This window comes from Micrasema longulum, unplaced genomic scaffold (assembly GCF_059751315.1).
Source record: "Micrasema longulum isolate JH-2025_06_02 unplaced genomic scaffold, ASM5975131v1 h1tg000581l, whole genome shotgun sequence".
Classification (NCBI taxonomy): domain Eukaryota; kingdom Metazoa; phylum Arthropoda; class Insecta; order Trichoptera; family Brachycentridae; genus Micrasema; species Micrasema longulum.
In genome coordinates, this window is record NW_028277777.1 from 157,579 (window position 1) to 182,025 (window position 24,447).

Here is a 24,447-nt window from a genome sequence, read left to right on the forward strand (position 1 = left end):
CGGAGCAAAATATATGCGTCACTTACCCGTCTGCTTTGATGGCAAAAATATGCCTAGAGCATTCTACCTAAGGTTTTAATAATAAATTTTATTGCATGGGATAATATTAGTTGTTCATTTGATTGCTTTATCACATCTCACTGATCAAAAACACGGCATCTCAAACAATACTAATTAATCACATCGTTAATCTTTATAGCTCCGGTCCAAGACACAAAGAAAATAGTTTTATATTGTGCTAACCTATTCAACATTAGACTTATTTATTGTCTTATCGAACATTGCATTCGCATTAGCGTGCCAATGTTGTTTTCTTTCGTTGCAAATATTGCGTCGGTATCAATACTAGCGCCTGGGCGTCGGCGTCAGGACGCGTTGCAATAAAATTGTATTTTTTTACATTTCTAAGTAAATAAATATGATAATTAGAATTACTCTGGGAGCATTTATTAAATTAATTGTGTAAAAAATAACCGCTCGCAGTTTTGAACTGAAATGGAATATACATTTTTAACATTGTGATTTAATACAAATTTATTTTTAACTACGTTTTAATACATGAGAGAAAATGTTGTTTCAAACAAGATTTAAAAAATATAATTCATTTTTCTTTTGTATTTTGTTGAAAGGTCATCATATTAAACATTTCATTATTTTAACGTGTTATACTCGTATATTGTGACTTATGACACCGTATATATGTAAATTAACTTTAGTTTGTTTTTTACATCTTATATGTTCTTATTATCTCTTTTCTTTTTTTTTAAACAAAAGTTTCTTATCTTAAACTCAATCTTTATTATTATATTTCACTTCTTCTTTATTTATACCTTTAATCTATTAAATTAAGCTGCACACTTATTTTGTATAATTTATGAAAGAAGGTGGAGTTCTATAATTGAGGATATGTATAAAGAATGTTCGCAATGCTAACTTAAAAATAGTATGTTTTTTATGTATCCTAATTGAACTTCCAAATAAGTAAAAATAAAATAGATTCAATAGTTTATTATAGAAATAAAAAAAGAGATATGCTGAAGCGTATGTTTTACTTTTATTATTTTGAATTTAGATCGTTACCTGTTTAGATTGTTTAAGTGTATGTTTCTTATTTTTTCTAATTATTATTATTTTTATTTGTGTTTTGAAAAAAACAAAATAAAACAAAAAAATAAACATTTTCATTTGCACAATAAATATTAATAAAGTTTTAATTAAACTTATTTACGAAGCCTTTCAATTTTTTAATTAATGACCGAAAAATTCAATTTTTATTTTTTTTTCCGAATAACGTAATTTAAAGTAATATATTTTCATTTTTTTAATTTTAATATTTTTTAAGTTAATAAAAACCATATCTCAATTATCATTTCAATTATGTTTTTGCACTATTTTCTATTAATTTCAATGATACTATTATTTTGTTTATTTGATTATGTATGTAACAGAATTCGTATAATTTATATTTTAATGTTTATGTTTGATTATTATTTTATGTTATCTTCTTTAAAATTTTATTATTTATAATTTATACATTATTTATCTTTATTGTTATTCTAATGTATCCCATGTTATTATAATTTAATCAATTTTACTATCTATGTATTATAGTTAATTATTATGGCTTAACACGGGCACAGCCTAAAAAGCCATTATAAGTTCATGAATACGTAAACTATTATAATTTTGAAAAAGTAAATAAATAAATGTTTAAAACATAACAAAAAAATAAGTCCAAATACTTAGAATAGACAACCAAAACTAATTATTACTTTTGCTAGTTTACAAAGTACTGTTAGCCTTGGATCAATGAGAATGCTAGTGATTAAAATATATAAATATTTATTTTTAATGTTTATGTGTGGAATCGAAATGAGTTGTATACAAATAAAAATAAGTCTTTGTATAGTAAATAAAAACATTTTTTAAGTTCACCGGTTTAAACAATGATAAATGTACATATTATTATATTATACCATTATCATCAGCCGTCTTTTGTTCAATGGTGAACATAGGCCTCCCCCTTTAGTCTCCATATCTCCCTATCCTGAGCCAACCGCATCCAACTACTTCCTGCAACTCGTCTTATGTCAGCAGACCAACTTGTCTGAGGCCTGCCAACAATTCTTTTACCCGTTCTGGGTCGCTATTCCAGGACTTCTTTGGTCCATCTAGAGTCTGTGGTTCTGGCTATATGACCAGCCCAGCTCCGTTTCTGGTTGGCAGCCCTGTGGACCACATCGGTGACCTTTGTTCTCGCTCTAATCCATGCATTGGTTTTTCTGTCTCTCAACGAAATACCCAGCATTCTCCTTTCCATGGCTCTCTGTGTCACTGATAATTTGTGTATTTTTTTTCGTGAACACACAAGTTTCACAACCATATGTCAGTACAGGGAGAAAACAAGCATCAAAAACTTTCTTTTTTAAGTAAAGTGAGAACCTCGGAGATTTCAGGATATATAAGAGCTAACTAAAAGCAGCTCATGCTAGACCTCGCTTTTTTTCTATTTCTACCTTTTGATTATCTTTCCTGAGCTTTATTTCGTGTCCTAGGTATGTATAACCATAAACTCTTTCAATAATTAATCCATTTACCAAGATGTTACATGATTGGTTTGCATCACAAATTACTTTAGTTTTTGAAAGATTCATTTTCAAGCCTATTTTCAGGGTTGCTGTATTTACTTTGTTTATTATGTTTTCAAGTTCTTTCTCATCTTTAGCAAACAAGACTATTTCATCTGCGAATCTGATATTCCTAATGAGTTCGACGTTGATGTAAATACCCTTGTCGTTCCAGTCAAGAGTTTTGAAGACATCTTCCAGAGCTAGTGTAAATAATTTTAGGGGTATTGTGTCATCCTGTCTTACTCTTCTTCTTATGTGGAACTTTTCGGATGGTCCATGGAGCATACTATATAGCAGAGTACAATATTCATGTACGTTATTTCGAAACCCTAGTTCTATAGGGAAATAACTTAAATTTTATAGGTTTTAAATTAATGATCGTAGATGGTAAAGAAATACTCCCTTTTCATATTTCAATAAAGAAATAAGTCAAATTTGCCTTATTTTAGGTCTCAAATCCAATAATTCTTAATGGAATTTTTACTAAAGTAGCATATTGTTTGTTCAATGGAGAAATATTTGACATGTTTCTATATTTTTATTGATATTTTATGCTCGGATAAAACCTTTATATACTCTATGGATAAAACACAAATAATATGTCTCGAAAAGTTCCATCAAATTGTTCTTATCTTCCCAAAAATCTGATTAGTTACTTGAAAGTTAGATAAAACATGGATAAATGTAATATTACATTTGCGAATTGTTTATTTAATGGTTTTTAGGAGTAAATATAGTAAATAAAAATAATAATTGTTTTGATTAATCTTAAAACGTTAAAGGTAAACAAAATGTTGTAGGTAATCAAAATAAACAATAACTAATTAAGTCTCTTTATTTATGACAAAATCAAATACAGTTTATTATTTATCTAATCTTAGAATTTCGTATCTTTATTTCGACAGTAAAAAAATGACAAATAAAAAATTTCTACTCTGGGTCATAATTTTTTTTTTTCAGGTGTAGTGCTAAAAATATTTTCTGTAATAATTTTGACTTATTTAAAACCTACCTACCAGTACGTACATTAAATAAAACGAATTATTTTTATTGCTTTTCCCAACCTAAAACATGACTGTAAAGCAAAAAATATTTGAATCTGGAATTCACAATCCCCACGAAAACAAAAGTTAGCCACGTTCAAATTGACCAGTTTATAAGCCCCAAATTCAATAGTTATTTTTGCTATACGAATGTAAATTATGTATGTTTTTGTATTGAGCCATAGAATTAAGAATAGTCCAGAAGGAGCGTAGAATCATATTTGAATACATCGGACCCTCACATAATAATTCCCTCACTATACCTCACTTTCGCCGCGTGCATTCGTGATACCGCCGTGTAATGTTGCACGTTGGGAAAAAATATAATTATAACACAAATGTAAGGTAAAAAAAATCAATCTGTTAATTTCTCTAAAATTTTATTGTGCACGCGGAAATATTGATTGACACAACAGAGTAGATAAGTAAAGGGTCATTTAATAAGAGTAATTGAATCAAAGAACGTTAAACTTAAAATATAAAACATATTTTATTTGACATGAAACGGATATTTTTATATCATGTTAAATAAAATTTGATGTTTTAAAGATAATGTCGGTCAAATGTCCACGATAGAGTTGTTTAATCCGATATCCAATTTTCATTAGTTCTCTCATTAGATGAGCAAAATAGGCTAAAAAAATACTACCCTGGCAACACTAACGAAATGTTCATTTTGTTTCTTCGACAATCTGACAGATGGAAAAATAATTCAATTTTTAAGTCATGCATTTGTTACATACACATTCATTTGCTAATTTCACATGAAATGTGATTGCATCCTGTTTCTTTAAGATCCTAGCAGTATTTTTACACTTCAAAATGACACAACACGGCATAGTTGAATTTAAATCAGGAGTTGCGTACTGAGCGACGTCTACAAAGAAACTAACGGGTCAAAACGTAAACCTACTCTTTTATGAGTAGTTTAGTCTTCTTCTGTTTGATGTGCGTATGCGGTTTCTGGACTATTCTTAATTCTATGTATTGAACTTTATTTTTTAAAAAAAACTTATTTTTGCAGTACCTACGCATTTTTGGTTTTGAAGTATTATACATACACAAATATTTTTTTACGGTCTGTTTTATAAACCAAATATAAGCAACAAAAAGATGAATGTAATAAAGCACTCATAAAAATATTATAAATATACCCGCCAAGTTCGCTTGAACGAAAATTTCCGGTTTTGTACGGAATGCACAATCTCGCAATTAATTAATATTTTCTTGAAGATTATCTTTGAAGTTAGTTCGTCAGTTGAGATTTTTAGTCTTTAGTTAGTTTTTAGTCTATTGACTTTTTATAGAAAACTAAAGAGTTTCACTAAACGTTTGGAGACCGTTTAACAGAACAACTACTCAACTTAATCTAATTGATGTTTCTCCTTATTGGTCTCGACAAAGGGTTAAGTATTCTCCATATCATCTTCTATAGAGGGGTAAAACACACCGCTGAGTCACGATTTCGTGATTATATCTTTAGGTGTACATTCAGTCAGAGTTTAATCTGGCTATAGCCCTCTAGAATGGCAATCGTTCGTTTGAGAACCGGCAAATAATAAGTCAGGTCATAATTTCGACCATAAAAGCATTAACAAAGGGCACGGAGCACCTAGCACGTATAAATCGGCAATATCCTTAACCAAATATGAAATATAAAAACACCACACAGTTTACATTGAAATACTGCCATATTATTTTCAGCGGTTTTAATAGAATGACCATTAACAATAAATATATTTAAATATAGTGAAGCGAAGAATTTTGAAATACAATTGTAGAGAAATAATTTTTTGAAAAATATTTTTGCCTTGTTATTTTAACTCTGTTATTTTGTTTTTCAGATATAAAACCATGAAGAAAGGAAAATCTTCTAAGCGAAAACCGAAAAAACTGAAAATGGACGTAAAAAGCGGCCTTTTTATCATGCTATGCTGCTGTGGTGTTGCTCTGGGTGCCAACCTACCCGCTGGAGAAGAGGGAAGGAGTCCCCAAAAACTAGAAGAAAACTCCCGGAACCATACGCGTCAGTATTTTATTCTAAAGTTTAAATTAAATTAAATAATATACCTACGTATCTAGAGTAGTGGTACCATGGATAGAGTCGTGAACCTTCTGGAAAAAAGTACTCCAAGTAATAGATTCAATGAGGGAATTCAGCCCTACGGGAAATTGCGCTCGGGAAAAATTAGAGCAGTAAATTGTAATGCGAAGTTTCTTAAAAATGTATTAAAAAATAAATAAAAACGATTTTAATAAAAACGAATTGTTTTGCATGACGTCACTAGTTCTTCCGAATCAACCAATGATAAAAGAGAGCTGTGATAGATTTCGGGTTTACGGTAGGTCAACTGACTAATCAGCTAAACTCGTCGAGAAGAACAGATAGAGAACTTAAGACATCAAACGCAAAATAATTTCAAAAATACAAAACTCGGATCTTAAGATCGGGTTGTGGTCCCGTGGCTAGTGTCTCGGACTCACGGACCAAAGGTCCGTGGTTCGAATCCCACTCTACCCCAACTTGATTCCATTTTCTAATAGTGAGTTATTTACAACTCGTTGAAAATGGCCCTCAAAATTAAATATTTGGGTAAATCATAAGAACGCAAATATTTCTTTTCAAAAAAAAAAAAAAAACTCATAGCGCTAATACTACGGTACATAAAAAAAATTCAAAAAAAATAACTTTCTTTTATAGTCTATTGACAAGTGTATGTATTTTTTTTAAACACTTAACTTCCTTATTCTCTGCTCTGCCGCAACTTAATTGTAGTTACTAGAAAAGCGCACTAAGTGCCAATTAAAAAAAACTCGAAAATTCAGTAATCTAACAAATTATAAAGAACCTATTTTTCATACATGTAATTTTACAATATTATTTACTTACCTCCAAATTTTTAATTTTTGCAGATGAAATCGGAGGGAAAAATTCTCGAGGGCTTTTCGCCCCCAGAATGGATTACGAGCAATGGAAACCCCTTGGCAGAGGAGATCCTCTGCAAAATGACCCGACCTATGATTATGTTCCTCCTGTGTTAGAAAGGGTTCACTACTGGGTAGAACCTCCGACGAGAAAGCAGGATGGACCTCCGTCTCACGAAGGAAAAAAATCTGAAATACTCGTTCTCGGTGTTTCTTCGAAGAAATCGAGTACAGGAGCTTCATCGGCGGAAAACAGGAGAGATTCGTACGAATCGTTTCTTAAATTCATTGATGGACCAAAATTTATAAATCATAATTCTTTCTCTAGACCTAATCCTGGCCAACGTCCTCCGCATTCTCCGCCCCATTCTTTTCCGCAATTCTATAAAAACAGATTTGATGATATTCATTTCAAATCGGATGAACAACGCATGCCGTATACAGTGCTAGTGCCTCCTCCGATCCCTCCGCCTCATATGGAACTACCACTCTTTAAACCTAATCCACCAACGCCTTCACCGCTTATTCAGCCTACCACCCCTAGACCGGTCTACCAACCTACTACAACTACCGTCGCTCCTCGCCCTACAGTTTCTGTGCAAGAAGCTAATCTTATATACCATTCTTCCAGCGATGCTGAAAACAATCAATGGCAAAATGGGGCAAATCAATTTGAAGCGGGAAGCCAGTATGTAACGTGGAGGACTCCCACTGAAAGCCCTACAAATAAAATTAATTTCTATGAATCAGAAACTAAAGATAATCCGGTCGTCTTCACAAAAAACAATACACCGAATGTACAATTTGTTCAAAAACCGTTAAGATTTTCTGAAAGCCAAAAACCTTATGTTTCACCAATAGTGTTTCCAACAGAGACGGGCAGAATCGTTTTTGAACACCATTCTTCATATAAACCGTCATCAATTTCAAATTCGATGTCGCAATTACCGTCACGAGTCAGTCCAACTACTGATATTATGTTAGGACAGGGTCCTCTTGTATTACCTTCTACCAGAAGTCCTACAATACACGTCCTTCGAATTTCTGGTTCTCAACCGGCTGCTACACAAATGGCAGTTGGAAACCAGCCTATGCACAAAGGTCAAGTATCAGATGATACTATTGGAAACACGTATGTAAATATTGGAAAACCAAATGCACATATACAAAAAGAAATTAGTACTATTAAGCCATTTGTCCCAACCCAAATTCCTCAAACAACAGAAAACTTCCAAAGTTTATTTAATATCATAACATCGTCACAAAAACCAATTCTCCAAAGACCAGTTCTATCGGCAAATTATTTGAATAATCAAATTAATTCTGTATACTCGAATAATGTAGTGGCACAAAATTTACATCCGATTAACAATGGTCAACTGTATAATAGGCAACCCGGTCCAATAACAGATGATATTATTATACAGTCCATGCATACTATGCAAACTATGCAAACAATGCAGCCGCCACCACCTTCACGTCATTCATTCGAAAAAATTAAAACTACCAGAAAACCATCTGGATTCTTACATTCCCTATTACAAAAAGAATCCACTACCGAGAGTGCAATAACTTCATCAAGTTTATCGTATACTCCAGCGACATCTACAATACCTACACCCACTTCCACAGCAGTTTCGTCGCTTACAACAGATCCACTCTTCAAGCACTACAAACAACCTGCTGAACCACTAAGAGGTCCAATGTACCTCATTATTCAGGGTCATTCAAAGGTCAAAACATATGGACCAAGTAACAAAGAGATTATGCGTGATTTTTCGATGCCAGAAAATAATGAGATCCCGCAGCTTGATAAATATCCAGTCAAACATTTACATGGTCATAAGGATAATTATCCACTAGAAATCAAAGATGAGCCTCATTCACGATCCAAGAACTCTAGAACCCTAAAAGATATTGTTAATATCGGTTATGGTAACATTAATTTCAAGGAAGCCGAAATAGGAATTCAATATGAAGTAAGCGGTGACAAAACCATGACTTCGAGTGAAAAATATCACAAAGGAATCGTTGAATCAGAAGAAAATGAAATGGCTGAAATACAAAAACTTAAAAAACTGGCTAAGATCAGGAAAAAGAGACAACTTGAAGAATTTATTCCGGTGGTAGAAGATACTGTAGAAACCTACGTATATGACTACCTTAAAAAACAAAGCGAGGGTTCGGGTGTGGGTGCCATTGTAGCTTCGGCTATTACAAATGATAACTCTGAATACGACTTAGATATTTTAGAAGATGACGACGATGATGACGAAGAAGACGATAATGAAGTTGCAGAACAAGTGTAGGGATTTTATTGTGATATAAATAAAAAAATGTAGGTTGAATTATTTTTATTGTGATGTAAGAACCTTTTGTATTTTCTGGAATACATGGTGTAGGGGGAGACAAATTACTTTTCAATCTGGTTCTGGTATTGGAAATCGTGCTTTAAGACTATCGGGTACATTCTTCACAACTTATAAATACGTGCATCTACTATATTGTTGTGTGCCTTTTAACCGATCACTTTACTAGACTTATAGACTCTACATCATTAGATTTTAATTTCCATGCAGTGAATCACGGTGTTATTTTCATATAGTTGTGCTAGACGTGTTGCCCCAATAATAATAAAAAACATTATTATAGATAATTTATGTTATTGAATCTGTATTTATAAGAACTCTTATTTATTGAAACAGTTTAGTTTTAAGTGTTTATTTGTATTTTTTCAAATAAATATTAATTAAATCAAAAAATTGTCATGTACATCATTCACCCAAATTCTCTATTTTGCCTGCATATTATAATAATTTATAATCGTCTTTTTGCGTCTGTAAATAATCGAAAATATTATTTTATTCCAAAAAAAATAAAAAGGCTGGCATTTTTTTGTCGTTAACCTAGTGTTAGTAATTAATAGTAACAGTTCGAAAATAATTACATGTATTTTATGAAGTTGTTTAGCACTAATATAATGCAAACATTCTAACACTGATAATAAATTGTGCATTTATCTTGTACCTATATTCATGATGCATATTGCATTTAACAATCGGTAGACAGGGTAAAAATATTATGTATTTATTTATATCAAAATACTAATCAGAATAATTAAAAAAAACTTTCTTAAAATTGTATTGTATAGATGACGCTTGTTATTCCTTACCTTAATTTTTTTTTTCTTAGCAGAAAAAGATATATTTTCATTTTGATGATTTACCAAATATTTTAATTTGGAGGCATTTTCAAGGAGCTGTAAATAAATCATTATTAAAAAATGGGACTCAAGTTGAGTTAGAGTGGGATTCGAATCTTGGATCTTTGATCCGTGAGACCGTCACACTAACTACGGAACCACAACCCGATTTAACGTTTAGTACGTCCAAATATTTAAAAATAAATATTGTATTCAACCTAAAAATAATTTTATCAGGATGAAGAAGGATATAAATTTAGATTTAAATTCTTAAAAGAGAAGAATTTTTGTAAAAAAACAAATATTTTTGAAATTAATAAGGATTGTTTTTTAGGTGCTGGCATTGTGTTCGTATTTTGTTTCTACGTTCTCAGTAATACCAAAAAAAATAAAATTACTCTGCTGTTTTAAACTCATGTAGGTTACAAGTTTTAAAACAATGGTACACTCATGGCGTCCAGTGGTATCTAGTATCTAGGCATCCAAATGGGTGCCCACTTCGTACATACTACTCGCAATATTCTAACCACTTTATGGGAACCGTGTCATAATAACACAAGTATTCTACTTTATTGTTACATTTGTATCGCTTACAGATGATTATAAATTTGTACATTGTTGCACGTATCGATGAAGTACAACGATCGACTTATTTTAATTATTCATCAGAAAAAGAAAAACTCTCGTGCTAATATAATGTTTGGTCAGCTCATTACCTTTCAGGCTTTGTACAATGATAACAGCAAAATTTCGTGGATTTTATAGAAATTGTACTCACTTTTAAGTTCTTCGTTTGTTTCTTTCATGAAGCACTTCACTTTTACTATTGCACGTATGCCGGAATCGGGTAGATGTTGATGAGATTTATATTTTCAGCTGTTTATGTAACACTAATTGTACTCAGTTATAAGTACGCAGATGCAGGTATATGATAAAGACTTATTAAAGTGACACTTTGCGCAATGTGACTCGCTCACAGGACGGTAGGACAACAACAATTTGAATTCGGATGGATGTGGGTAGGATCGGAATGATTACAACCTTATATGAGTTGCAAGTATAAAAAAATGTAATTTTAGTACTTAACAACATCATTACATTAAAAAGTAAGATTACGTACCTAAATTGCATATTAAGAACACATAATTGTTACTCAAACAGTACTTTAAGGGCATAACATTGTTACCCTAAGTATAATTGTAACTTGTGATATTGTTCTGATGTTTCAATCCAATGGTTATTATCGTTATCTAAAACATGTAATTTTTTATAAAGGTAACCAAAAACCGAATAAAAATTAATTCTTAGTGTTTGTTAGAATACAAACTTTCCAATGAGTCAATAATATTTATGTATAGGAATAAAAAATATATTCCTCCTGTAAATGAGATATCCAAAATAAAATGCAGTGAATGAATTTAGGCTGAGTAAATTTTTGTTTTTTAAAAACTCTTTTCGACATGAAAAATGTTTTACAATGTCCACTTGAAACAGATTGGGTGTAATACAGCAGATTTCGATTCAACACTGAAGAATTCATCCACTGTTTTTCATATTTTGTTTTTATAATAGCCACAAGGAGAGTAAATATTTTTGACAATCATTGAAAATCAGTCATTTTTATCCGTTGAATGGCATGTTTATCCCGAAACCGCAACAGGTACGGTGCCGCTGCCGCGCAGAGGACTGTCGCATGTCGTACCGTACTGTGAAGATCATCGCTGAGATGTAAGTATTCAATCGATTTAATCTATTATAATTGATTTATTCAGCCTCTTTACTGGAATAATATTGTAGATAATCATGATTTTCAACAGAGCTTTTTTTTCAAAAACTGACCCTAGAGAAGGTCATTAACTTCACCATTATGCATAAAAAGCAGAAAGCAAAACGTTCTGAACATGTATTAATCAAATTACGGATAAGAAAAGCACTTAATAAGCATAATTTCAAAAATGAATATTCTTAGATAGTTCAATATTTTTCTCAAAGCCATAAATAGTTGGTATTAATTGGTTCTCCCCAAGGGAAGAACAGCAGTGTGTTTATTTTAGTCTAATGTAACAATCAAATTTATATGGTTCATTTGTAGACTTTTTTATAAAAATAAATAGTATCCATTCTCCCTTATGAAGAGAGATATAATGTATCAATGTGATTTAAACAAAGATAATGTAGTAACATCTTTGATTGTGGATGGGAGATGATTCCACAGTCGAGCCGCATGGACACTATATGAGTTAGAGACGAAAGAGGAATTGTGGATAGGTATTAAGACAGTGCCATGAGAATAAGAACGAAGAGGTAAACCATGAACTGATAAGCGTTGAAATTTTTCACGCAGGTATATAGGAGCGTTAGGACTATGAAGTAAATTGAACAGAAGTGAGAGGGAGTGATAGTCTTTCCGCTGTCTAATTTTGAGTCATTTCAGTTGCCTACGATAATCAGAAATGTGGTCATATTTCCTAAGACCAAAAATGTACTTTATGCATGTATTCTGAAGTCGTTCAAGTTTATCGAGTTGCTCACAACTTAAATCAGTCGTGGAAACATCAGCGTAATCTAGAATGGGTAGTAGTAATGTCTGTACTAGGGTGCATTTAGTATTAATGGATAAGAATTTTTGCAACCTTCTATGTGAGTGTAGAGTGAAAAATATTATGCGGCTTAATTCATTAGTATGAGCTCGCCAGCATAGATGTTCATCCATTTGCACTCCTAGATTTTTTACGGATTTCCTGTATTGAATATTGGTACCATTTACATTACGAAGATTAAGTGAAGATAAGTCTTACTAAGCAATCTTTGACTACCCGCAAATATAATTTGTATTTTAAATGGGTTTATTAGTAAACCATACTCTTTTGTCCATGTTGACACGCAATTTAGTGTATTAGGTGTAGTAGTAATACGTAGGTGCGCATTAACCTAGTAATACAGATAGACACAACCTGAACCCACATAAATTATGACACTAAACTCGTGCCCAAGTGCTCAGTAATGTCCAATGCGTATTTAGTAGTTCCTTAACCGCCAACCGGGTGTAATGTTAGTTTGGCATTTAGAATCGAAACCAAAACGCCTGCTTGTGTCGTGAAAGCATGTAAAAACCGTTCGGATAAACATTGTAAAAAGAATGGTGTAACTTTTTATTGGTAAATATTAATTTGTTTATGAGTGATTAACAAAGCACAAAAAAAACGTATTAAAATACAAGTTTATATTTGAAGCACTAACTTTGTGGTTATTCATTATAATAAAATAAATAAAACAACTTTGTTTTTAACCATTAGTTACGTAAACCTTGACAAAAAAGCTTGTGTGCTTTGAAACCGGTCGGTGAAAAATATAAATTAGTGGTTAAAAACAAAGTTGTTTTATTTATTTTATTAAAATACAAGTATTCTATTTTTGTAAATTTCAAACCACGCCTAGCGGCACAATAGCGAAAGTCTTCTTACTAACACGGATGCACTGGTAGGAAATACGTTTTTTAAAATATGATATGTATATGTGATTTGATATTATTTGACCATTCCCAAAAACCATTAAAAAGAAATTAATGCTTAGAAATTATAAGGATTTAAAGAAATAATCTGATTGGGACCCATCAAAAACGAATATTGTTTGTAAACATACTTAAATACACACTCTTTTATATAATAAAAATGAGTATTCTTTTTATTTTTGGTATAACATGTATTCTCGTTGAATGCAGCCTTGGTAAAAATAAATAAACTCTGTTACTATGAGTACATATTCGTGTGACTTATTTTTTTCCATTTTTTACACTATAGGGCGCTTCTATGTTTATGAATAGGTCGACGTAGGTACGTAACTGAATATATATTTTTAAACCGATAATTAATATTACAGAAAAATGCTATCTGCCAATGACATGATGTATTGATTGATATAATGACCTATATGTTTTCAAACGTATGTTTTTTAATTTAACTGTTATTATCTTGAAAGCAAGATAATTTGCAGACAAATTCATTTTTGGTATTTTCATGAAATGAAAAGGTTCTTATTTAAAAAATAACACGTTGACATTAAAATAGGATGTAATACTTTTTTTTAATTTTACGTCCGTATTGAATGTTTCAAGAAGCCTCCATTACCCGCTGATATTTTAAGAATTCTATAGGAGACTTATAGACTTTAGAAAAGTTGATGTAATTGTTCCTAAGGAATACAAAGTCAATGAAGGAGAAGAGAGTGCATAGGAAGAAGTCAACATGTCGTCCTCTTACCTAGAATCCCATAAATGCCTCAAACGATCAATCATTACCAAAAATAATGATAAACATTTACAATATGGAAAGAAAACTAGAACAGAGATAAAAATTACCAAATAATACAAAAACAAATAATACTATAGTAAAAACTGAGTCCCCAGACAAACATAAAATTAAAATATAAATATAAAATTATTTTACTCAAAATAATGTTAATTAGTACCGAGTATTGATTTCCTGTCAGATGTACCTACATTCATTCTACTTCCGCTTTAGTATATATCAGATTACAAACGACAGGAATAGTTGCCATGACCAGCAAAAGAGAAATCTCATATAATTCCAGTATAAAAAGCTATTAGGATCATTGCACAGCTTTTTACGATTTACGGAGAAGTCGTACGAACTTCCCAGAAAAATGTTACTATCTGGTAAGCTCGTGGAAAGCATTGAATACTTGCTTGGGACTTGAAGCCATGAAAAAATACTATAATATATGTAGAGTTAGAGTGTTACAACATTTTTATATTTTTTTTAAAAAAATGCAAGTTTATAAAATATATAATTATAAAAATGCATAAAGATACAATTTAATACAATAACAGAAAACGTAAAAAGGTCATTTCAAGCGTTTCCCAATGTTGAAATAATCCCTCCTTCACAACCTCGTCCACATTGTAAAAGATTTAAGCTTTTACTTTACAAAATTCTTAGATAAAAATATGAGACGTTTATTTGTAAGTTCAAACCTGGGCAGAGCGGTTATTATTACACAATGTGTAAATATTACAGTAACAGGTTATAAGCCTTGTGAATCCTTAATATCCATACTCCAGTATTAAAGAGATTCTCGGTGTATGTTGATATTTTGATAGGGGTACAGTATCTAGATATGCGTGCTTTTTATTTTTAGTGTCCGAATTGTAAACGCCAAGTGAGATAACTAGTAATTACTTACGAATATACTTTATAAACAACCTTCAAACTTTAATTATAACAAGTTATTATCTAGTTCGATTCCAGGAAAAGTCAACAACATGTGATTTTTCACCACAGTGTTTTTGAACCCCTGGATAAGCACCCGGAACGAAAGGTTAATCATCTTGCTTTCACAATCGCATGTCGATCATTTGGGACAGTATATGTATCGCAGCCGGCATTAAAAAAGGAGTACCAAAGCAGTACCCTATGAATGTCTACCGGGCTTGATTGGTTAAAATGTTGATAGATGTCTAAATAAGGTGTCTTTAAAACTACAAAATATCGTGATAGGGTTATCTCTGCATAAAATTTTATAGAACCGGCGGAGGGTAGCGACGGTTTTAATTTGCCAGATCAGACTTGGTTCTTTGGGATTCTTAGGGTGGTCACAAACAGGCCTCCGTGGTGTAGTGGTCAAGACGCTTGACTCACGCACGGAAGATTCCGGGTTCGATTCCCGGTGAGAACACAAAAATTAAAATGTGATTTTTCTCAAGCCTGGGTGCTCTGTGATGTAATTCACCACTGTAATTAGGCCTCCTAGCCTATTGTGGTGCAAAAAAAATGTAAATGTAAAAAAATGTAAAAACAAAATAATTACGGTTTTATGTACTGAGGTAAATAAAAAATATTTATTAAACAAAGTAATTAACCATTAATTGAAGCCTAAAATTTATATTTGCAATGTGCGGACCTGAAAAGAGGCCACAAGGCTTATTCAATAACGGATCCGGTAAGTGAGGGGACTTTGAATGCAGGTACCCTACGAACCGAAACGAGCCGAAACGAACGAAAGAAAATAATGTTTATATTATTATTTGATACATCAACAATGGTTTCAAATACGCAATCACTTACATCGTCCACTAACAATAAATTACGCTTGAAAAAGCTCACAAAACAACGAATTTTAATATGAATTTGTGCAAAAGCATGAATGCTGTTATCCAAAATGATGTTCTTTTAACAACCGATAGAAAAGAAGACTAGAGTATTTATGCTGGGAGGTCTTAAGTTAATTAGATTTTTCAACAAAATCTTTACGCTCTTACGATTTAACCAAATATTTTAACTATCAAACTATAATACATAAATAATCAAACGAGATTTCTCACAAAAATGGCCACAGCGACATTTGGTCTTAAATAATCGTGATAAAGTCAAACCACCGCACACCCAAAATTATTAACCCGCCTCCATATTTACATTTCAATTGTTTATTATTCTATTAGATCCTTATTTAAAAATTGCAATTCCATTTCTTTTTTTTTTCACAATACGTTGGCAAATGACACACTGATCAAGCAAATAATAATTGCCCAAAAAGCTTTAATAAAAATTATCTTAAGAGTCCTAATCAGAACTAGCTCCCTCGGTATATTTGAAAATCTTAATGTAAAATCTATAAAACAACTTTATGTAAAAGCTTTGTTACTATACGCACGTAAACATTATTATCTACCTTCCGTTACAAATACAAGAGTTACTAGATACTCCACCCTGATGCTGCAAAAAAATAAAAAAATAAATACATCCTTCGATCAAAGGGGATTGGCCTACTACTTGGTTAAAGTGTTCAATCTACTTCCATTATCCATATGGACAATTAGTAAGTTCTCACAATATAAAATTGCTATTTAGAAATAAATCGTGGAGGTGGGTTGCGCACGGATCGATGAGTGGATCAATCAAATAGGTAAAATGTGTGTACTGTTTATGAAATTTGTTTTATTGGTCTATATAAATTGGCCATGTTTTTTGTGATTATTTTAGTTTTTTATTGTTTATTATGTTAATGATAATTAGGCTAATTGGATTAATTACGTTTTTTTATTTATTATTATTATGTTAACTTTGTTAAATAGCTAATTTAAGGCATGTTTCACATTTTGTAAAATGTTTCCCTCGGCACGGGACACCCCAGTGAGGGAACATTATTCTGTATAAGTATACGGCGGCCTCCGTGGTGTAGTGGTCAAGACGCTTGATTCACTCACTGAAGGTTAAGGGTTCGATTCCCGGTGAGAACACAAAAAAAAAATCAATGTGATTTTTCTCAAGCCTGGGTGTTTTGTGATGTAATTCACCACAATAATTGGGCCTCTAGGCCTGTTGTGGTGCAAAAAAAAAAATAAATAAAATATAAAAAAAAAAAAATAATACAAACAATGTAAAATTATAAATAATCAAAATATAAATAAATCTGAAAATCACCGACACGGCGCGGCGCAGCGCAGCGTAGAGCGTCGAGCGTCGTGCGTCGTGACGCTTCAATTAGATTATTTAAAGTCATTTTGACTTCTCAAATTTTTGCACTGTATTTCTACCATTAGTAAATTTAGTTAGACTTAGTGTTCAATTATTGTACTACAATATTATACATAGTGTGAAACTGTAGATACCTGTAATATAGCTGAAAAAAAGTTTATTTACAAACAAACCATCACGCCGTTTCTCCGTAGGGGTGGGCAGAGAGGGTAGAACGCCATATCACCCTATATTTGCATACAGACCTCGCTTTCTCTACATTCATACATCTTCTCATGCACGCACGCCGATTATTCCTACTTTTGACATGCCCATCTTCAAATATTTGATGGACTTGATCGTGCCATGTCTTTCTCGGCCTTCCTCGTTTTCTGTATCGATCAACATTCGCATCGTAGATTCTTTTAGCCATTCTTTCGTTGTCCATTCGCTCTACATGTCCAAACCAACGCAGCACCCCTTTCTTGATTCTGTCGATAATGCATATCTCAGCCTTACACAGTTCACGAATCTCGACATTTGTGCACCTATCATACATCGTTTTGCTACACATTCGCCTGAGGGATCGCATTTCGATAGCATTTAACCTACTTTCATCATTATTTTTCCAATTCCATACTTCGCTCCCATACATTAGAGTTGGCACTAGAACTCCGTTGTGAACTGCTAGTTTAGCCTCCTGCGATAAACATTTGTTTGCCAAAGTAGATTTTAGTGCACCGTTCACCCTGTTCCCGACACTCACCTTCCTTAATCGTTATACATATATACATATGTAGGTACATACTAATCATTCATCGTCAATATTCAAAACCTTGTGACGTATACATTTTATCTTACTATTCAATACATCATTACAACCAGATTTATTTTAGTGGTATTTTTTTTTAATAGTGAGAATAATATATATTTATTTATTACATTTATTTAATATAATCCGGAATGTACGAGATTGACAAATTCAATTATGATTTTTTTCAATCTAAATTTTAATCAAATGTTTTAGTCATTTTGGACATTATCTAGTGAAAACTATCAACTCGCATGATTGATCGTTTGTAATTAAAATATAATAAACATTCTTCCTTATTTTAATCATATTTTTGAAAGGCATTATAAATAAATTATTATAGTTTATGATAAAAATTTTCATACAGGTACAGTGCGTTTGAATGCAAAATGGTCTATGTATATATTATGTTAAGCTAGGGTTTCCTAGGACAGCGGTGCCCGTATTTTAACGGCCGTAGTGAACGGTGATGCGGTAGGCAGCCGTCGTAGCGGTGACTAGAGAGTGGTTTTATTTTTTAACGGTGTTATCAACACTATTTTTATAGGAAACCACTTTCTAGTCACCGTTACGACGGCTTTCAACCGCATCACTGTTCACTACGGCCGTTAAAATACGGGCACCGCTGTCCTAGGAAACCCTAGCTTTAGTGGCTGTGTAAACATATGGGAAGTTTGTGTTAGTACTTTACATGAACTTGTTAGAATACTTTACCAACGTTGCATCTAATATAATTGGTCATCATAATTCCCTTTCCGCTCCTAATGTTGCATAGGGCACTGCATTGGTACACCAATTGAAGCGTATGTTGATCATTTTTGTTACATGAAGGCAAGATGATCAATCTGACGCGTTAGGTACCAGTCCAAGGGCTGTGATATATTTTAGTGTAAAAACACCCTTTTGAATGAATATTCTCATATTATTCTTATACAGAAACAACGCCTATGTTATAAAAAATGTAACTAAAAACTGAAATTTCTAGTTATAAAGATAATCTTGACACAAATACAGCCACTGGTTCGGACAATTTAAACATTCTTACAATAAAAACTATTAAAACTCACATAATCCACCCTTGGCTCCATATTTTTTACTCTTGTATTATATTTTTTTTTTTTTTTTTAAATATATTTGGACCCCTGTATTTAGTAGCCTTACGTGTCATGTACAAGGCTAAGGTACTCGGAAAAAAAAAAGTTTTTGTTTGTCTTGAAAATGGGATGTTCGATCACTGATTTTGGTTTATTACCTTTATGAGTCCAATCACCATTGTTGCAAAGTTCAAGAACAATGGCGCGTGATAACTACTTTTTACTACAGTGTGGATATCTGTTAAGGATATTCCATCTTTCCTGCATTCTGCTTCAAGATTATGGCGTTGCAAACTGAAAAATGGGCACTGAAATAACAGATGTTCTATACTCTGTGAAGAAATATCATCGCATGGACAATAGTCATCATTCCTTAATTTAAACCTATATAGATAACTTCTCGTAGCTCCGTGTCCGGTAAAAATTTGGGTCGTTTCGAAAGTACTTTGGTGATGATGACGGAAGTTTGCTGCATCAGCCAGCGTTGGGAAAAACATTTTAGTGATTTTACCTGCAGAAGAAGCGCGGTAATGATCCTCCCAACGCTGCTGCGTATTTTGTTTTATACAGCGTTTAGCAAAGCTAAGGGGAAATTCTGAGAAGAAAGGTGCCGTTCTTTTACAAGTTGCGGCTCTTGCTCGTTCATCCGCTTTCTCATTTCCTACGATACCAGCATGTCCTCTTATCCAGCATATTTGAATGGTTATCCCTCTTATTTTTAGATGCTTAATTTTACTCTGAATATCCACAATGAATGGATTTACCGACCGAGTATCTGTTATAGCTTGAACGCCCGAACGACAATCTGATAATATTTTTGCAATAACCCATCTCTCTGGTGGTTTCTTTAATAACCATTCTTGTATTATATTAGGGGTTTAAAAAAAAATGCAATTATTACACCGAGACATGAAACAGGCTTACCTTAAATAAATAACTATAGATCAATTACTCTCATCTCACAACTTGCAAAAACATTAGAAAAGTGCATTAAAAACAAACTAGAGTTCTTAGAAACAAATGCCTTATTGTCAACAAACCAATATGGTTTAAGAACTAACCTCTCAACAGAAGATGCGATTTATAGCTTTGCAAAAAGCATTTTCACTGAATCATATTATAATAAAAAGTGCCTCACTGTTTCTTAGACCTCCAAAAAGCTTTTGGCACAGTAAACTAATACCTTAATAAACTTCATAATGTAGGTATACTATTGGATGTTTAATTTCTTCGACCTCGGAACTGTAAAACAAAGCCTGTCCTTTCGCGATACGCGTGTTCGAAGAAAACAGGGAACGTTTGATTTTACGTAAACTAATTAACGTTATGGTTTTAAGTGTCAATCCTGGAATGAATGAAAGGGGTAAGGACTTACGATTTCCTCCCTTTGGCACTGGTACAGAAAAACACAGTTTTCGTTTGCACAGTCACTTTTTTACGTTTCGTTTATATTTTGATGATTCGAATGGCGTCACGCTCGCGGTACGTTTTCGTTGTGTTCGCGCGAGCTGTTTTCTTGTCTCGCCGTCAGGGAGAGAGGTATATTGGAATCATAAAAAAACAAGGACCACCGGAATTAAAGGAAGGAATGGCTTGACACTTGAATGAAAAGATATATGAGTCTGAAACACGTACGTAACAATAGTATAGATCTCTTTAAATTTTTATTTATATTTATAGTTTCATATTGCAACTAAATTTTTGATGAAAATTAGTTTATATTAATTAATTGTCAACAATATTTTGAGTTTGTCCAAATGTTTGTAGACAAGGACTGGATTCAACTCCCTGGGGAGCTGTTTATATTAACATATTACAATAGAGATGAAGAACATTTAAGAGAAGGTAATATAGAAGTCCGGGCATCTACAGGGCCTATGACCTGTCAATGGCTGGTTTAAGTGGCCACTTTACACACTGTGTAACATTCACCATTCTGCCTATATTTGAACATCTATATTTCTTCAACTCTTTCATCTGTTGTTGTCTGTTGCGTGATGACGCAAGGTTTTCAAAAAACAGGCATTTATAATTTAAATAAATAAATTATGTAAAAAATAAACCTGTCTTTAAAAAAAATGTGTCCCACCAAAAAGTCTTTGGACTTAGTGTGCCAGGCCAATTTTTGTGAAATATCATGTTTTGTGAAGGGTTTCATAAAAGTGTTGTAATTATAAAAAAGCTGGTTTAAATCAACTGAAACTAAATCTGAATATCAAGCTTCAAAATCAAACGTCAAACTGCAAGCGAAACTGCGCAAAACCGTAATGGCGAATAGCGATATGGTAAATGGCCACGATAAGCCGTGAAGAAAAAATTGATTTCAATCGATAAAGGAGATTTCTTTATTTATCGATATTGCAAATCAGATGACAGTTTTGGAATGGTTTGAGTATGTGCTATATATAGAACTACAAAAAAATTATAACAGAAGTCACTTCGTGTCAATAAAATGCACATTTTTAGACGGCTGATAAACCACGTGAAAAAAAACCACGGGACCCGGATACAACACGCTGTTATACAATCACGTGTGTTTACACGGCTCCGGGATACAATGTGTTAAGATCCTGCGTATTTATATAAATTTTACTCTTCAAATCCGGTGTGAATATGTCCATTTGAAGATTACAAAAAAAACAATTTCATCATTTAAAAAAATAAGAGAGATATTCAAGTCTTGTATCGTATGTAGACTAATGCGACATGACAACCACACAAGAGTTAACTGCACAATATTCATACATTTTGACTTACCTAGAAACTGTCAGTAACATTTTTGAATGCTTGCCAAGCTGCATTCTCCAGTGGTATCAATATTCCCTCAAATTGTTCATCATGTACTGGTGATCATACTTGTCGACCTACAAATACTCCCTCTATAACTTTTCCATCACTAATTTTAGGAAACTTCTCTTTGAGGTACATGAAACCAGGAATGTTGTGCATTGCTTTGATGAAATTCTGAGGGTGAAGGAGAAATTCCGAATACATAGAAACAAAAAACTTCGTTTTCCGTTTCATTATCGCAATTTCCCCATTTGTACCTAGTGGTGCATATGACACTACATTGGTTCTTCTATCCAGCGTATCTTAATAATTTACATGAAGTTAAGATTATTAGACTGTTTATTTTTAGGCCCCTGGCCGCTGCGAGCAACGTAGACCGCTCCGCCTACCTCACCATCCCCCCCCCCATTGCAACATTCTCTGTATACCTAAGTATTACTCTTTAGATTCCAGTCCAGGAACAATGAAAGTACTTCCTACACATTCCCGAAACCGTGGGCCTTCCTATCGATTTCACTCATACAAAAAAGCAATGTTTTTGTCAATAAACGAGTTACTCATTTAAAATTTTCAATCTCAGATATCGTGATTTTAATTGAATTTAACTCTACTACTTTCACTGCTCCTTTCACTTTGAGGAAAATTATATGGAGGGCCTTTGTCGAATACTGTCATTCATCCTCATGACCATATTGTAAACACAAATGGTAGCAAAACTGTATTTCTTATATCGTAATAGCCTATGTCCATTATAGTAATTTGATAAATTTATTAACGTCAGATTAGATAATTATTATCGTTATCTTTTAATTTCTTAACTTCGATACCCTTCATATAAGTCACCAAAAGATACATCCCATAATCATGCATATAGCACTGCTTATTTAAAGGTTATTATTAACTGCATCAATTTAATCAAGTCACAGTGAAAAGATTGTTAGTAGGTAGGTACTACGTTTGACAATTTCAATACCATAGGTTAGCAAGAAATCTTCCCTTTGATGAGAAAGGACGGCACAAAATGTTAGTTCAATTCATACCCAGAGTCATTGGGCTCATGGACAATACATTTACATAATAACTTTTTATTTTACCAACCATTATGCACACTCTCTCAAAGACGAGAATTTCACATGTATCTTTCACTGTATTATGGGGGCACCCCTGAGAACCTCCCATTTCTCAACCCAAGAGCTAACGAACTGAATAAATAATCGGGAATTCCTACTATTTTTAATCAAATGAAGATTCCAGACTGGTCTGGTAACATCCGTCAGACCGTCCAACATTTATTTCCTATCCTCATTCAAAATGAGGCAATGCCATAACACACGGACCGTTTGATTTAACGCGCAAGGTGGTGTAGTGGTCAAGACGCTTGACTCACACACGGAATGTTCCGAGTTCGATTCCCGATGAGAACACAAAAAAATAAAAATGGGATTTTTCTCAAGCCTAGGTGTTCCGTAATGTAATTCACCAGTGTTACTGGGCCTCCCGGCCTGTTGTGGTGCAAAAAAAACGCAACTTGGATTATTAACAAGAGCAAAAAAAAGCAAAGTTCAATAAAATATGACACTTTAAAACTACCGCTTACACTAATATTTTATTTCATCCTTGCCAGGAATCGAATCAAACATAAGCGAATGTGCCAACCACTACACTACGAAGCAGATAAATCCCACGTTTTCCTGGAAAAGGAGATATTTACCTGAGAGTCAAAAACACTCATCTAATTCACACTCAGAACTGTATTCTTTATACATTTATACGCCCGGACACAGAAAAAAATTCTACCAACTTACGCAATTATCATTGATTGATTTCTAATATTCAATTTGTCAGAACAGTACTTATCGATCCTCCTAATGTATACTCTATATATATATATATTATGCCCTAGAGTCCATGTACCCCAGGACTACGGACCAGTATCTTCTACGCAGTGACACCGGACTTGAGAGGGATTCAAGACGTCATAACTTTCGGGATTTACGACCCCGAGAGCGGCGACGGCAGCGAGACACGACCAACACCTACCCCTTGCTTCAAGATTGTCGAATACAGTCTAAACTGTGACTTGTACAGTACAACCACATCAATATTTTTAGGAAGTATGCCGTTATTTGTGCAGTTAGAAAATACACTCAGTAACATTTCTGTGTACTTAACTGAAAAACGACCATTTTAGACTTGTGGCATTCAGATGCGACATGCAGGACGTAGGTACAACTCTAAATGATAAGATAAACGATTGCAGAATATTTGTATACGTTATATCTTTAATCTTCGCAAATTTGACCACATAACAGAAAACCCCACGCAACTACCCATACATTGGCTCAGTATCAGGCATAGAAGAAACATTTACATTCCATCACTTCTTCACAATATTTTGAATAATCCCACTTCGCCTGTTTATCTGAGAGAGCTCTTCCAACCTCTATCACAACATAAAATATCTCTTCGTTCTAGTAACG

The 24,447-nt window shown here is 33.0% G+C and overlaps 1 protein-coding gene across 3 annotated transcripts in view; it reads left to right on the forward strand.

The window, feature by feature from the left end:
• Positions 1 to 9,314, forward strand: part of LOC148280414 (uncharacterized) — a 51,192-nt gene extending 41,878 nt beyond the window's left edge. For 2 of the 3 annotated variants that reach the window (XM_088228399.1, XM_088228400.1), the window contains exons 2-3: positions 5,518 to 5,699; positions 6,587 to 9,314. In XM_088228399.1, the coding sequence (XP_088084525.1) occupies positions 5,528 to 5,699; positions 6,587 to 8,907 (2,493 nt within the window). In that variant the 5' untranslated portion in view covers positions 5,518 to 5,527 and the 3' untranslated portion in view covers positions 8,908 to 9,314. The remainder of the gene's footprint in view (positions 1 to 5,517; positions 5,700 to 6,586) is intronic. The other variant, XM_088228401.1, reaches the window with a different exon arrangement.
• Positions 9,315 to 24,447: the final 15,133 nt, after the last annotated feature.